Here is a 16,463-nt window from a genome sequence, read left to right as displayed (position 1 = left end):
GGATGCTGAACGAACCATGCTTTGCACCCCCAGCCGGCCGGGGCAGCTCCCCTCGTTGGCTCTCAGGGGTGGGGAGGGGAGGTTGACTGACAGCAGCCTGAGAGGACCAGCCCTCCCTGATGAGACTCTGCACCAGCAGTCCTTCCTGCAGGGGCCCATCAGGAAAAACACACGTCTCCAAACCCAGCCCACGGCCGTGCTCCTGCCGCAGAGGTGAATGCACTCCTACTCTCTCCCTGGGCACTAGCAGGCATAGAAGGAGAACAGCATGCCCGAATGTCCCGTCAGACTGCGGACTCACACCAAGCACGTGCCGAGGGCCCAGGCTCCCTGTCACCTCAGAAACATGATTCTTACCATCTGGTCAGCAAGCAGCAGGACAGTTTTGAGGCTGAATTTCCTTGAGCAGAAGTTGAACAGGTCCTCCAGGCTCGGCCCCAACAGCTCCATCACCATGACATTGTAGTCCCCCTCCGCCCCGCACCACCGGATGGTGGGGATGCCGACTGCAAGAGAAACCCGAAACGCCTGTGCTCGCACGCAGGGACACACCACACAAGACACACACTGCGAGACAAGGACCAGGCAGGCAGTGGCTGGAAGTGACACCAGGAGAGAATGGGAGGCCAGTGTCCCAGGCGGGGGAGTGAGCAGATGCAAGAAGATTCCTGTTGACATGCTGTGTGCGTCACAAATCAGGAACCAGTCTGGCTCACTGTTGTTAACACAAGTCCACACTCTGTTCAGGTTTCCTCGGTTTTCCTGTCACACCCTCTCTCTGCCCCGGTCATCACGTTTCCCCAGGCGCCTCTGGGCTGAGCCGTCTCTCACGTCCCTGGTTTCGGGAGGCCCGGCAGTTCTGCGGGGGAGATTCTGGGGCAGTGCCTCCGTCGGGATGTATGTGATGTTGGGTGATGGGTTTGGGGAGCAAGACCACAGAGCTGAAGGGCCTTCTCATCACGTCACGTCAGGGGTCCCTGCTCTCAATGTGACTCGTCACCGAGGACGGGACCTTGACCCCTGTATGGGTTGTGCTCATTCTCCCCAGTGTGTGTACTGTTCTCTTCGGGAGGACGTCACTATGTGGAGCCCACACTCCGGGGGCCGGGGGGGGGGGTCATGCTGTCATGCTCTACTTCTTGAGGGCAGAGCATCCACATACAGTACTCAGATTTGTCTCTTCCCATTTACTTTTTTTTTTTTTTTAGATATTTTATTTGTCAGAAAGAGAAAGCGTGTGCGCACAAGCAGGCGGAGCGGGAGAAGGAGAAGCAGGCTCCCCATTGAGCAGGGAGCCTGATGCGGGGCTCAATCCCAGGACCCTGGGATCATGACCTGAGCCGAAGGCAGATGCTTCACCAACTAAGCCACCCAGACATCTAAATTTTATTATACTTGTATTAAATAGTTTGTTAAGAAGTATGCATGCTGTATAGTATTCCCTTTGGAGAACTGACCACCATTCATCTCTTCTTGCATTTGGAATGTCTGGGTTTGCTTCTGTCACAAACGGCGCTACTAAGTATACCCTTACTTATGTCCACAGATGAAAATTCTTACCCACAAAACTCTTGTTCACATCTAGTTTCCCCAGGCACATGCCTACAAACACAGAGCACAAGTTATCTGACTCTATGAGACAATGTCGCCTTGTTTTCCGAGATGGACAGCCCACTCCACACGCCCAGCAGCAGCGAGCTGGTTACCACCAGATTGCTGACTTTTCATCAACCGAGTGGGTGTGAAACAGCGTCCCACTGAACTCTCAATTTGGATCTTTCGTCCATATATTTATTGGCCACACGCTGTTCCTCTTTAAAATGTCTACTCTTGTCTTGTGCCAATTTTTTCTATCAGGAAGTCTTTTGCCTATTTATAGCTATTCTTTAAAAATCCTGGGTACTAAACCATTGTTGACTGTATGTAAGGCATTTTTTTTTTCCTGGAGCCTTCTGATGAGAAATTTTAACAAAGACAAACATATCAATCTTTTCCATTATGAGTAATGTTTTTGGTATAGAAACCCTGAGTCAGAAACAGGTACTATTATTATCTTTCAAGAGTTTAGAAGTTACTCTTTATCAACCAAGATGGAGTAATGGGAGCCCAATTTACCCTCACATCTGCAAAAAACAGAAGACTTAACAAAACACAGAACATGTGGAAAATGGTTTCTAAGACATTGAACAGGAGGCAATGAACAACACTCAGACCTGAAAGATAGGACACAGCTGCGTGGGCCTTAGGCTGTCCCCTTCCTCCCTTGACTGTCAGCAGAAATGCAAAAACTAAACAGATAAAAGTAACTTTACTTCATCCTAAGTGGAGGAAGAACCTGAGCAACAGAGTAAAACACTAAGCATGCAAGCAAGTAAAATTCATAATGTTCGCATGCAAAGAAGCAGAAAACATCTATATTGAGAACGGTCAATCAATTGAAACTGGTTCAGATGTTACAATGAGCAGAGAAGGATAATAAGAGTTATTACAAGGGTGAGTGGGTGGCTCAGTTGGTTAAGTGTCTGACTCTTGATTTCGGCTCAGGTCATGATCTCAGGGTTGTGGGATGGAGCCCTGTGTCCTGGCTCTGTGCTCAGTAGGGAGCGTGCCTGAGATTCTCTCTCTCCCCCTCTGCTCCTCTCCCCTCCGTGTGCTCTCTCTCTAAAAATAAACACGGGACACCTGGGTGGCTCAGTGGGTTAAGCGTCTGCCTTTGGCTCGGGTCATGATCCCGGGGTCCTGGGATCAAATCCCACGTCAGGCTCCCTGCTCATCAGGGAGCCTGCTTCTCCCTCTGCCACTCCCCCTGCGTGTGCGCTTAAGTATTAAAGATAAATAAATATAAACAAACAAACAAACAAACAGGCGTGTGGGTGGCTCAGTCGGTTAAGCATCTGCCTTCAACTTAGGTCATGATCCCAGGGTCCTGGGATTGAGCCACGCATAGGGCTCCCTGCTCAGCAGGAGGCCTGCTTCTCCTCCCTCTGCCTGCCCCTCTGCCTACTTGTGCTCTCTCTGTCCAATAAATAAATAAAATCTTAAAAAATAAAATAAAAGGGCGCCTGGGTGGCTCAGTCGGTTAAGCGACTGCCTTCGGCTCAGGTCATGATCCTGGAGTCCCTGGATCGAGTCCCGCATCGGGCTTCCTGCTCGGCAGGGAGTCAGTCTGCTTCGTCCTCAGACCCTATCCCCTCTCAGGTGTTCTCTCTCTCTCATTCTCTCTCTCTCAAATAAATAAGTAAAATCTTAAAAAAAAAAAAATAAATAAATAAATCTAAATAAAAGTTATTATAAATTCTAATTATCTTCCATGTCAAAAAAGCTACATAAGGGCACAGCATGGGAGATTTATAAAAGACTCAAACCCAACTTCTAGAGAACTACAGTGTCTGAGCTTAGATGGCGCAGAAGAAAAGATGTGTGACTCGAAGGCAAAGCAACAGAAACTACTGGAAAAGCAAGAGCCAGCTTCACGTCATCCGAAACCTATTTCACTGAAGCCCCCAGGAAAGATGGAGGAAGGGGACAGAGATGATGCTGGAAGGAGATGAAGACGACAGACCCACAGATGTAAGCTCAGCGGACCCCACACACAGGAGCCATAAAGAACATCACATAAATGTCCACACCTGCCAATCAAATCACTCACAATGAGTCATAAAGACAGCATCCTGAAGCAGCCAGGGGAAAAATCCATACTACATGAAGAGGACAAAGGCCAGGATCACTGCAGCCTTGTCAGAAACAGGCACGTAAGAGCACAGTAGGGCAGCATCTTTCAAGTACGGAGGACACCAACCTCCGAAAGCCAAGACAAATGAGGAGATTTTCAGATATAAAAAAGCTGGAAAAATCCATCAGCCGCAGATCCGCACTGCTATGTATGGGAAAGGCCACCCTTCGGGCAAAAGGCAAGTGACGGGACATGGGCCCACACAAAGGGATAGAAAGCACTAGAAATAACAACGTAAGTTTACACGTAAGATTTTTAAAAATTATTTCAATCCCCTTAAGAGGACTGGTTGTTTTTTTTTTTAAAGATTTTATTTATTTACTTGAGAGGGTGAGAGAGAATGAGAGAGAGCATGAGAGGGGGGAGGGTCAGAGGGAGAAGCAGACTCCCTGTTGAGCAGGGAGCCCGACGCAGGACTCAATCCCGGGACTCCAGGATCATGACCTGAGCCGAAGGCAGTCGCCCAACCAACTGAGCCACCCAAGCGCCCGAGATAGGACTGTTTAAACAAAATAATGCAACGCGGGTTTGTAATATGCAAACGTCCGTGCCGCAGGGAGGTACCACAACGGCAGGCAGCAGGCAAACCAAGTGCGCCGTCACAGGCCCGTCTGTGCTACACCAAGTGCAGAGGGTGGCAAGGATACAACACGAGTTGTTGAAGACGTACTTGATAAACCCTAACCCAGCCACTAAAGTAACAAAGGAGAGTGTTAGTGAGCCAGCAGAGGAGCAAATCATAAGAAAAACCACTAAGAAATGTAAATAAAGGGGCTCCTGGGTGGCTCCGTCGGTGAAGCGTCTGCCTTCGGCCCAGGTCATAGTCCCGGGGTCCTGGGATCAAGCCCCGCATCGGGCTCCCTGCTCCGCGGGGAGCCTGCTTCTCCCTCTGCTGCTCCCCCTGCTTGTGCGCTCTCCCTCTCTCTGACAAATAAATAAAATCTTAAAAAAAAAAAAAAGTAAATAAAATGCTTGATTAATCAAAAAGAAGGCAAGGGAGAAGGGGAGACAAAAACCAGCAGCAAGATGGTCAACCAAAACCTGGCCTGTCAGGAAACACATCAAGTGTAAATCCTCTCAACACCCCAAATAAGGCACACTTTCTCAGCAGATAGAAACAAATGCCCTTCACACACAAACAGGTTGTAAGAAGGACGGTGCAGGACACCAACTTTAGACAGAAGGGTGCACGAGAGCTGGGTCTGTGTGGGATGCAGTAGGCTGTGGAGAGCGTTTCCAGGGACGTACCTGTTACTTCGTAAGGATAAAGGCACCAACTCGTCAGGAGAATGTAACAACTCCACACGGTCACACAGCTAACAGTACAGCTTCAAAATACATGAAGCAAAACCGCAAAGAGATCGACAAACACAGTTTGACAGCATCCTCAACACCCCCTCAGGCAGCGGAGCATCCTCTCCTCAAGCACACACGGGGCAGTTAGCAAGACAGACCAACAACGGACATAAAACAGGCCGAGAGGTAAAATGATTCAAGTTGTACAAAGTATGCTTTCAGACGACAACGGAATTTGGTCAGAAATAACAGAGGGCTCTCGGGAAAACCCCCAAACACTTGAAAGCTACATAACACACTTCAAAATAACCCACAGATCAGGGAGAAATCAGAAAGGGAATGAGAAAGCTTTCTGAACTAAATGAAAATGAAAACACAACACATCAGGGTTTATGAGACGTGCTCTAGGAGCACCTGGGGGAAATTTATAGCAACGAAACGCTTGTATTAGAAAAGACAGATCGGGTGCCTGGGTGGCTCAGCTGGTTGAGCGACTGCCTTCGGCTCAGGTCATGATCCTGGAGTCCCGGGATCGAGTCCCGCATAGGCTTCCTGCTCAGCGAGGAGTCTGCTTCTCCCTCTGACCCTCCCCCCTCTCATGTACTTTCTCGCTCTCTCAAATAAATAAAAAAATCTTTAAAAAAGAAAAGACAGATCAATGATCTCAGAATATAGGAAATTAAACCCGAACAGATGAAATAAAAATGATGACAGCAGTCATCAATGAAATGCGACACAAAGAAACAGAGAAATTAGTGAAACCAAAACATGTTAAGAAGACTTTTGATAAAACTCTAATCAGACTGATTAGGAAAAAATAGAGAAGGCACAAATTAACAGTATCAACAATGAGCAGATTCTACATCTATTAAAAGGCTAATGGAGAAATATTATAAACAGATTTATGCCAGTAAATTCAATCATTCAGATGACACGGATAAACCGTTTGAAAGACACCAACCATCAAAGCTGTTAACTGCTGGCGGGATGTAACTGGACAGCCACCGGGAAAGCAGTTGGCCATTTACTACAAAGGAAAAGCATTCATCTACTTCTGACTCAGCCGTTGAGCTCACTCCCAGACACTCACCCACGAGGAAAGGAAATAAACGTCCATACCTACACAAACATTTACAGCATCTTTGTTTGGAACGCCCGTGAACAGGTGGAGGGATGGAAAACTGCTGCATCCACCCAGGGCACACCGCGCGGTGCATCGTGAGGAGGACTCTCTCAGGGGCCAGGCAGGCGTCCTCGGGCTGGGTGGAGGTGAGGGGCAGAAGGGTGGCTTCGGCCACCGCGGGACACCCGCGGCTATAAGCTCACAGCCATCACTCCGGGACGCCCGTGTCACTTCTCACTGTCCCAAAGAACTGCGCCCTGGGCCCCATGTTCTCAGGACTCCAACTGCCCTGGCCGTGTACAAATGACAGACCTTGTGCATTCTAACTTCGCTCTTGCCGTAAGCATTCTGGGTTTTATGTTCCCGTGTATTTCTGGGTGATGCCCTCCTCGTGCACTGGGCTCCCGGGGCGAGGGGCCGTTGCAGGGAGGGGTCGGCGGCAGCCGCAGGACGGCGCAGCAGGCACACGCTCTGCTGTCTCCCCCGCGTGCAGAACCACCACTTGGAGCGCACAGGAACCACCTCACTTTTACGCTGCGCGTGACTTGATCTCTCCCTCCTAGAAGACTCGGAATTCGTCTACACAGGGGTCAGGGAAAGGCGCTGAGCGGAAGCCACGGCTGGGGGAGGCTGGTCTAGACCAGTGTAGCTCCCATCTTGGGACACGGGCTCCCTGCACCTACCAGATCCTTCGCTGGCTCAGGCCGGCACTACCAGCACCACGGGGTTCATGCACGCGTCTGAAAAAATTCAGGTTGGTCACGACAAGTTGTGAGAGAGCCTGAGCTGCCCTGGGGTGCCATATGAAGCAAAGCCCCAAATCCTTAACCTTGAACACGCTGGGTTCTCTTGCCTTGGCTTCCAGGGACCACGGTGTCCGGGGCCAGCACCCTGCCCTGCCGAAGCGGCGCTTAGCGCCACGGTGGTGAGTGCAAAGGAGTGCACTGGACCAGCCGCGCCTCATCCTGGTTTCTAGCTGCCCCCTTGGATCGCTGTGTCTGCTGGGCCTATAGGACTCCCAAGCTGCTGGCCGGTGATCAACAGGCAGCCTGGCTTGTATAGATACAACGAGCTGGTCTTTCTCCGTGTTCTTCTGCGGTTTTATTGTTTACGTTTTTTTTCCTACTGAGAGAAAAACAGCCAGAGGATCTGACAAAAGGCTCTGCACCAGGAAGAGGATCTGAAGCACAGGCTTAAAGGACCCCTTCTTGAAGTATGTTTGTTGGGGGGGGTATCTTAGCCATCCTTTCTTGGTGCCCTCTTCTCCATTTCCTATTTTGGGCCAGATCTTCTGTCCTAAAAACTTGACTCCTACCCTATTCCTTCTTCTATCCCCCCACTTCCCCAAAAAAGCTCACACACCCTTATATTTAATTTCTGGGGTGTCTCCATAATTCTTAAATGATTTGTGCAAAATTCTGAAGAAGCCAGGAACACTCCATCCCTTGTTCCCAACCTCCCGAGTCAAGACTGTTCTTTGGCACGATTCTGGCCACACTGCTGTATTTAGATGGATCAAACCCACTTCAGTCTCTAATCCTAGGGAAGATGTGCAAGCAGGTGGGGGGCGGGGGGCAGGGCTGGGAGACCAAGAAGGGAAGATGACTGGACCTCCAACCACTCAGGAGCATCCCTGAAGGTACAGGACATGCACGTCAAAGGGGCCACAAGACTGTTTCGTAGGATGTGGGTGAATGTGGGGCGCCTGGGTGGCTCAGTCGTTAGGCGTCTGCCTTCGGCTCAGGTCATGATCCCGGGGTCCTGGGATCGAGCCCCACATCAGGCTCCCTGCTCCTCGGGAAGCCTGCTTCTCTGTCTCCCACTCCCCCCTACTTGTGTTCCTGTTCTCGCTATCTCCCTGTCAAATAAATAAATAAAACATCTTACAAAAAAAAAAAAAAGGATGTGGTGAATATAACTCCATGCTTAATGCAGGAAACTAAAGCTTTGTGTGGAATCTTGAATTTCTGGGGAAGGAGGGAGAGGAGGGAAGCATGTGCTTGTCTGCCCTCTCCCAAGCTCCCTCCCCCTGCTCCTGAACTGCAGGAGGCTGAGCCCCTGGGTTCAGTGACCCCGTCCCTGGAGAATACGGCTGTGATGGCTGGATCTGTTACCACTGTGTAATACACACTGACCCTTCCCCTTCGCCTCGGAAAGTACAGTGAAGAAAGAGACGCCCTCGTTTTTTAATGCGCCCCCTTGTCTTCTGTGCCAGCGAAGACACCCCGTGCCACACCAGGGAGGAATGGTGATGACAAGACCGAAGAGATGTGGCTCTAACAGAAGCCCAGATGCCACGCAGGTGGGACGGACACGGCCCTGCAGGCACGTGCAGCACCCAATGTCACCCTGCAGGCCAAGTGCTTGCCTGCTCCATAAAACACAACTCCACCCTCAGTCTGCCCGCCAGAAAATCTGTCTGGGTGCCATCGAGGCACCGTCCCCGAGGGCAAGATGCCAGAGGCAGGAGGCAAGTAGTTCTTACAGAGATGGAAGGTTCCTACGCAGCCGAGTCAGCACAGCGGCCCCCGGGGTCCCAAGGAAAGCCGGACCGTACTGCACGGGTTCCAATGTGGCGTATGTCAGGCAGAGGTGCATCAAGGACTCACAAGGTCCGTTTACACTGATGGGGTGTCCCAATGGCGGCACCTTTTTCTCTAGTGGTCGATACCAGCATGTCTTGTCACCCCAGCATCAGGGAGCAGATAACATGTGGTAAAGGCAGAGCGCCCTTGCTCTTCAAGTTCTCTGGCCAGAAGATGCTCAGCTTTCTGTGTAGCCTGCTTTGTCCTGAGCAGACTGTCGGAAAATCGAGTGGTGAGGCCCTGGGAAGCAATGAGCTATAAAGCTATTCACAAGCATGTTCCCGCCGCCGTCCAGACCGATCCCAAGATCAGAAATCTGAAAATGCACGTCACTGCTGGGCCCGTGCAGGAGCAAGCAGGGCCTGTGGGGCGAGAGCAGCGGGGTGGCCAGCATGCTGCCCCCACCCGTGTGCCATTCGGATGCGAAATGGGTCGCCTGGCTTCAGTATGTGTAGTTCTCAACACCTGATGGAGTCCAAAGATACCCAAATCTATGCTCGGGGGTGAAATACTAGGGGACAGGCACAGGCAAAGGCTTTTCGTTTTTACTTATGACAAGTTCCAATATCCAACATTAATGCAAATAAAAATTTTCAGTTTTCGGCAATTTAAACCTAAAACAACTATAAACAAACTGCCAAACATTTCTAGACAAGGTCACTGGATTTTTAAAAACAAATTCCTTACGGGGTGACAGAGAAAAAAAACTTAGAAACAAACTAGGCAGGGATGTCGGGGGCAAACTCTGGACTGTGGCTTCTCCCCCAGAGTGCACTGGGACTGGCATGTGGGCACTGGGGAGGGGTGTCCTGCCACCTCTCAAGCAGGTGGGTGCAACAGGTGTTCAATTTAGTATTGATCCCCGTATATTACAAATGTTCTTGGCTATTGTGAAACACTTCTTAACAAAAAGACAGTGACTGTCCAAAATAAAGCATGGGAACTGACCAGGACTTAGGACGAGAGAAGTGAACTTGGGGACACCACCTACCCCTACTGCGCTGGCGGATGCCAGCCCAGATTTTATACAAACAGCCCACTCGCCCCTCCCACATGCCACACCGGCCCTGAGCCTTGACCTGAAGCAGCTGTGGACTAAACACTCGTTCTCTACTGAGGGACCACCAAAAAACGGTTGGTCCAAAGCCACTCTGGGGACATCAGGATGGGAAAGAGCAGTTAACGTCTAGGTAGGGCCTGCAGTCCACTGCATTCTGAGAAGAACCTGATGTCTGCCCAAGTCCCTGACCCACGAAACCAAGCACCATCTACTCTGCTATTCCGAGTGTCCCATCACTGCTAGCAGATCTGCGGCAGGTGGAAGCATCTGGGGCATCTGGGGCACGCCTCCCCAGGAGCAGAGCTGCTCTGCAGCAGCGGCCTGGGCACCACGATGCTCGGGGTCAAATCTCTGTCCTGGAAAGCCCTGCATCGGTCTGCGAGGCTGCCCCCACCACACGGGGCTGTAATGGCGGCAGACGTACCCGTGTCCGTGAGTGAGGCTGACCCCCCCCCCAGTCACAGCAAGCTCGAGGGGGCACGGCCGCCTCTCAGCTTCCAGCTTCCTCCTAGGGTGCCGTCAGTCTCAACCACTTGCAAGCCCAGAACACACCCTTAAAAGCACCGAAGAGCCACAATCAGAGGTACCTGCTGTCCCTTCACCAAGACCAAGTGGTCTGTGTGTATTGGCACGAGATGTGATGCAGAAGGCTGACCAATAGCGCGTGGACCCCTGCACCCTGTCTGCTTTGTGATGGCTAGGAACTCACACACTACCAGAATCATGGACTCTGCGTTTCTGGACATCATCTGTTTTCAAAATTGAGATCTTTACTTCTTCTTTAAAGCACGCTGATAATATCCACCAAGCACACATTTGAAACCGAAGTAAAACTCAATCCACATGTGGGGGATGGCCAGACGGGAGAAGATCCTAGGTTTCTAGGACCCTAGAGAAGGGGCACAAATCTTAAAGCAAGGATTCCAAAGTGAGATGCAATGCTACAGCCTGGGCCCTCAGCCCCACAGCAGACAGTTGTGGTCCAGGGATGGAGAAGCACCATCCTGATGGGAATAAACTCTTCTTTGTTCAGTCTCAGCCACTTATCCAATTCCTATGTGGGGCGTCAGCTGACCGTTTCCTTTCCTTCTGCCCTCTGGCCCTCCAGCTTACAAACTCTCACAGAGATGCTGCTTGTTAACACTCAAGGCTTTTAAGCTGGAAGCTTTCTTCAACCCCCAGCCATCAGGCCCTGCCCAACCATGAAGGCCACACCCCAAGTCATCACCTTCTCAGCACCCCCTGACAAGCTGTATAGACTGTCCCTGATGCCTGAGAAGCCTGCCCTCTGCTGACCACTCCCTGGGGCCCACAGGCGTTTCTGCGCCTGGGTGCCGGGTCCCGAGAAAGCTGGGACAGGATGCTCTGGACGCCCTCTGTGATGGATCCGGCAGGACTGTCGGCGTTGCTCTGATATGTATCTGTTGCCAAAGAAACACCTGTTGCTGTGTAAAGCAAGAAATGTTGGTTGCTTAGTAGCAGCACAGATTAAGCCATTTTTGTGGAGGAAAGATGCGAGAGTGGAATCACCAATCCTCCCTTCTCACCTGAAAAAAGCGAATTCAGACTCTGAAAACAAGTTTTCATTTGGCAAAGTGCAGAGAGCACCCCGAACTACGAAAGTACCACAGAGGCTTCTGCCATGAAGGGTCTCCAAGCAGGATGCAGTGCAACCATTCTTCCGACACAAAGCCTTGATCCCGAGGGGAGCTCTTTGGGGTGAAGCATGGACATGTCCTTCCTAATGCTGCAAGGTCTTCGGGACTCTGAGACCTCCAACAAAATCCCCACCTGCTCCATTAGCCAAACTTCTGAAGTCCAGAGAATTCTAAAAGTTAGACTCTGAGATCGGGATGGGTACTCTCAAACATCAGACACCCTTAGGTCTGAGAGGTTTAGCAGAATTGGGACAGTAAGTGAGTTGGGAGGGGCCACAGAGGTCACTGAATTCAAACTCTATTTCACTCAGGAGCCTTTGAGGGGGCTCCCCCAAAGCTGTGAGCAAAGCATGTGACTGAGGTGGCACACCCAACAATCAGGAGCATGCCTGAAAAATCAAAATTCACACGAACCCTGAGTTCAAAGACAATACTAGCTAACATGAGGCTAAGGAAAAGCAGAAAATCATGTTTTATGTTGAATGAGGCCCTCAGTAGGCCTCTCGGTATCTGAAGGAAGCCACGTGACTGAGACAAGCGTACAATGTCCTCCCTTTCCCAAATAAACCAGAGGCTCTGATTCACGACACATTCTCCCTCATCAAATACAACCCTGGTTTTCTTTTGAACAGGTAAAGGGCATACCTCCTCCCTGCATCATTTTGTAGATTTTGCTCTCAATGTGGAGCTGAGGGTGTTTGGTTTTGACACATTCAAGCTTGATGGCAACTTCTTCTCCTGCAGCAATGTCCGTACCTTGGCAAAGAAAGAAAATCACAAACATTAATAATCTGGTGTCTACCACCTAACGCAATGCTACCACACTACAGACCCTCTGCTCTGTTTTCCACCATGAAATGGTGTCGGTGGTTAACAAACCCCTGTGGAAAATCATCATTACTTTCACTTTTTAAGCAGGAAGTCTTTGATATGTATAGAAAAATCTTATTTAGTATTCCCTCACCCACTTCCATATGTCCCCACTCTGATCACGTCAATAGGGGATCCAGAGACAGGGTGGTGTGCTTCTCTCTGCAAGGACTCCCTTCTTTTCTGCCCTGAACCTTCCTGTCCACCTGTTGGTCAGCCCCTGCGTCCACCCACCCAGGGCCAAGCAGTGGGGGAGTTCCAGGGTGACTGTGTATGCTCCCCGTTTCTCCATGCTGCCTGGACAGGCCTGTGTGGGTGGGTTTGGGCCTTTCTTTTTACCAAACACCCACATGGCTTCAGTCCACCCACCCCCAGTGTTGAGCCGCACGCATCCTGGAACAGTCAGGGCACTTCTCAAGTAGAACTGGTTCCCATAAGGAGACTCCTGCAAACCTCTCCCTTCCTGGGGAACAGGACCTTGCTGTGTATTTCTTACTGATGCTGGACCAGAGGGCAGACCCCTTTTCAGAGCCCAAACGAGACCCATCAACATGAACCTGTCACATACCTTTTGTTAGTTTTACGCTAAAACTGGCAAAACATCTGCTAATACCTCCCGATAACCAGCCCATAAGTTTGAAGGCAAAATCAGAGTTTTTATCTAAAAATGTTCTATCTCTGCTTTACTCCAATTAAGGAAATGCCAATGTGACAACACCCTGACCCAGGCTTCACAGACAAATGCTCCTGAGCTCTCATCTGCCCCAAAGCTGTGCCTGTGAACCCTTCTTCAAGAAGCTTTAGCTGGGGGCACCTGGGTGGCTCAGTCGTTAAGCGTCTGCCTTCGGCTCAGGTCATGATCCCAGGGTCCTGGGATCGAGCCCCGCATCGGGCTCCCTGCTCGGCCAGGAGCCTGCTTCTCCCTCTCCCACTCCCCCTGCTTGTGTTCCCTCTCTCTTGCCTCTCTCTCTGTCAAATAAATAAATAAAATCTTAAAAAAAAAAAAAAAAAGCTTTAGCTGGAGAGAACAGGGCAGAGTCTTAAATAGCACATACCTAGTCCTCCCATAGGTGGCTTCTGAGTACGGTGTCCCCCCTTATCTGCAGACGACCTCGGTCTGTGAACAGACAGTCCTGCACCTGCCCCACAGTCAGGTCAGCAGTAGCCTCACCCGATGCCACAGGCCCACATCACTCCCCTCCCTCCTCCCGTCACGTAGGCACTTCATCTCACAGCGTTGCAACAAAGGGGGGTACAGCTCATTGCGATGATTTTGAGAGACCCCAGTCACAGAACTTTATTTACAACATATTGCTATAGTTGCTCTATTTCATTATTAGCTATTGTGAACCTCTTACTGCACCTAATTTATAAATGTTATCATGGGTAAGTATGTCTAGGAAAAACAAGGTATACATACCTTGTATGTATCTGGTACTGTCCGTGGTTTTAGGCACCCCCTGGGGATCATGGAATGTTCCCCTGTAGATAAGGGGGTCCGATGTATAAACCACTTTAATCCTTCCCAGCAGTATGTTTATCTGTACTGGTTCCAGCAGCTCAACAGACCCCAGACACTTCCTTCCCCAGGAGATTGTAGTGTTGGACAAAGCAACCTCAACTGACTGGTTTTTCTCTCCACAGGTTTAGTGGGGAGAAGTGCAATCTGCTTCACAAGAGACTTGCACAGAGGAGTGGGTTCACAGTTACAAAGCACTCTGAGATTCCCAGGCAAAGGCAGAATAAGATCAGCAAGCACTAAAACCATGATCAGCCTGCAGGAACGCTGCCTGCTGCTGTTTGTGTGTCCACTAAACGCCCAAGAACCCCCAAAGTCTCCTCCAGACTGCTCAGAGGGCTGCAAGAAGTGCAGTGCTTCCTGTGAGCCTGAACCCAAAACCATGGGGATAACCACCATCTGATCACTGCAAGTGACCATTCCAGATTTAAGAACTTCATTTACCATTCCACAGAGACTCTTTTAGGCACTCAGAAAGAAGACAGGTAATACATTTTGTTCTTCCTACCCGCATTTGCGATGATCTATCCAATCACAAGAGAAATGACTTCATCGTAAATGTACTGTGCAAATGAGAAATGCACTGGGAGTTCCTGTGAGGACCTGGACTCTGAGCTGAACCCGCCAGCCCAGGAGACACAGAGAAACGGATGACTCAGCTTACTGGTTACATCAGCAACTCTGTCCCCCAAAGCATGAGCAGGGGGGCCTTTAGCGAGAGCACTCGTGCTCCACCAACTACGTCAGCACTGTCACCCTTACCATGAAGCAGGTTTTCAATGACAAGACAGCCCGGACCCACACAGACTACCTACCAGACCAGCTCCTTCAAGAAGGCAGAGAACGTTCTAGCTCCACTCTATTGTGGCTGATAGTGCAAACATCAATCAACCCAGCAATACTGACCTGACAGTCTTGGAGGCAATGACCATAGGCAACTCTGGAACACAATTTGAATTCCATTCTCCTATCATGGTGCCAGCCTCCCCCCAGGATCACACTTGAAAACAGGGCCAGCCTCCTCCAGGATCACACCTGAAGACAAGGCCAGCCTCCCCCTAGATCACACCTGAAAACAGAGACAGCCTCCCCCCAGGATCACACCAGTAAGAGCCAGCCTCCCCAAGGATCACACCAGCAACAGAGCCAGCCCCCCCTCCACGATCACGCCTGAAAACAGAGACAGCCTCCCCCAGGATCACACAGTTAAGTAGGGCCAGCCTCCCCCAAGGATTATACCAGCAAATAGGGCCAGTCTCCCCCAGAATCACATCTGAAAACAGGGCCAGTCTCCCCCAGGATCACACCAGCATCAGAGCCAGCCTTCCCGTAGGATCACAACTGTGAAAGTTGCCCAGAGTCACATGACCCAAAGAGAGACTGGGCTTGGGCTCTGCAAATAAATGTGAGAACAGCATACACTCTGGGCCGTTTCCTTGCAAGGTCTTTGCCCACTGGGTAGATGTACCAAGCAGCCCAGCTTCAATTCCTGTGCATTCTGAGAAGCAAACACCACAGGCAAAACCAAGGTCCACCAGTGTGCAGCACTGCAGCCCTGCCCCATCTCCTATGGCTGGCATCACACCTCACGCTTCACTGGGAGGGCTGCTGCAAGTCTAGTGCTCAAAACACCAGCCGGCCACGGGGGCACCAATACAGGGCAGTGAGAGAGCCCCGAGGAGCTCTGACAGCAAAGTGATGCTGCTGCAACATTTTAATCTTACTTTACAAAAGTAATGGTCTGTGAAGGATTGGAAATTACGAAACCCAGTCCTTCAGCACAACTTTTTTTTTTTTTAAAGATTTTGTTTATTTATTTGACAGAGAGAGACACAGCGAGAGAGGGAACACAAGCAGGGGGAGTGGGAGAGGGAGAAGCAGGCTCCCCGCGGAGCAGGGAGCACGATGCGGGACTCGATCCAGGGACTCCAGGATCATGACCTGAGCCGAAGGCAGTCGCTTAACCGACTGAGCCACCCAGGCGCCCAGCACAACTAACTTTTACAAGTACTTCTAGATAGGGAACAAGAATTTAAAAGACCCCACTGAGCACTAGGTTTCAGATTTACAAATCAATCCACAGTGTCTTTTTACACTAAGCAGTTTTATCTCCCCAACAACCTCAACTCCTCCTGTAGCTAAGCAACCCCACCCGGTCGCATAAGAGTTCCTCTCTCTAGGCAAAGGTGTTACTCTCTGCTTAGACACAGGTTGGTGGTGGGCCTAGGAAAACAAGATTATGTCTCTCAAGTTGAGCCAAGTCAGATGGTGAATTAAGTGAACCTAACCCCACGCCTGACTGTCCTAGGACAGCTGTCCTAACGCCCAACTCCCACTGAAGACGGTCTTATCAGAGAAACAGGGAGAGGCCTCTGGGTAGCCAGGCAAAGGTCACTCTCACAGGGCAACTGGTGACAAGGCAACTGATGCAGGATCACAACCTCTCATCAGACACACTCAGAGCTTAAGCCACCACCCTAAAGAACACAGGCCGGTGACTAGGAAAGCTTCAGCCAGTGCAGGCAACTGGTCTTCTCTCCCGGCCGGCCAGCCAGCCACCACTCTGGAAGCCCTACTGCGTGCCAGACATCCTTGCACAGCACTCCTGAAGAGAAAGTC

At 50.6% G+C, this 16,463-nt stretch overlaps 1 protein-coding gene and 1 long non-coding RNA gene across 5 annotated transcripts in view; both read right to left on the bottom strand.

Moving 5' to 3' along the window:
- CSNK1D (casein kinase 1 delta) overlaps positions 1 to 16,463 on the bottom strand; it is a 33,320-nt gene that overhangs the window by 13,302 nt on the left and 3,555 nt on the right. For all 4 annotated transcript variants that reach the window (XM_035025726.1, XM_035025724.1, XM_035025723.1 and 1 more), the window contains exons 2-3: positions 12,101 to 12,211; positions 358 to 506 (exon numbers count right to left, since the gene is read on the bottom strand). In XM_035025726.1, coding sequence (XP_034881617.1) covers positions 358 to 506; positions 12,101 to 12,211 — 260 coding nt within the window. The remainder of the gene's footprint in view (positions 1 to 357; positions 507 to 12,100; positions 12,212 to 16,463) is intronic.
- On the bottom strand, positions 9,607 to 12,093 carry LOC118024145. The gene is made up of 2 exons (XR_004683008.1): positions 11,345 to 12,093; positions 9,607 to 11,242 (listed from the first exon to the last, which is right to left on the bottom strand). It is a non-coding gene; the product is annotated as an uncharacterized LOC118024145 (long non-coding RNA).

Source organism: Mirounga leonina, unplaced genomic scaffold (assembly GCF_011800145.1).
Source record: "Mirounga leonina isolate KUSES-001 unplaced genomic scaffold, KU_Mleo_1.0 Mir_197, whole genome shotgun sequence".
NCBI classification, from domain to species: Eukaryota; Metazoa; Chordata; class Mammalia; order Carnivora; family Phocidae; genus Mirounga; species Mirounga leonina.
The sequence above is the reverse complement of the archived record's forward strand: the minus strand, read 5'-3'. Positions and strand labels throughout refer to the sequence as shown.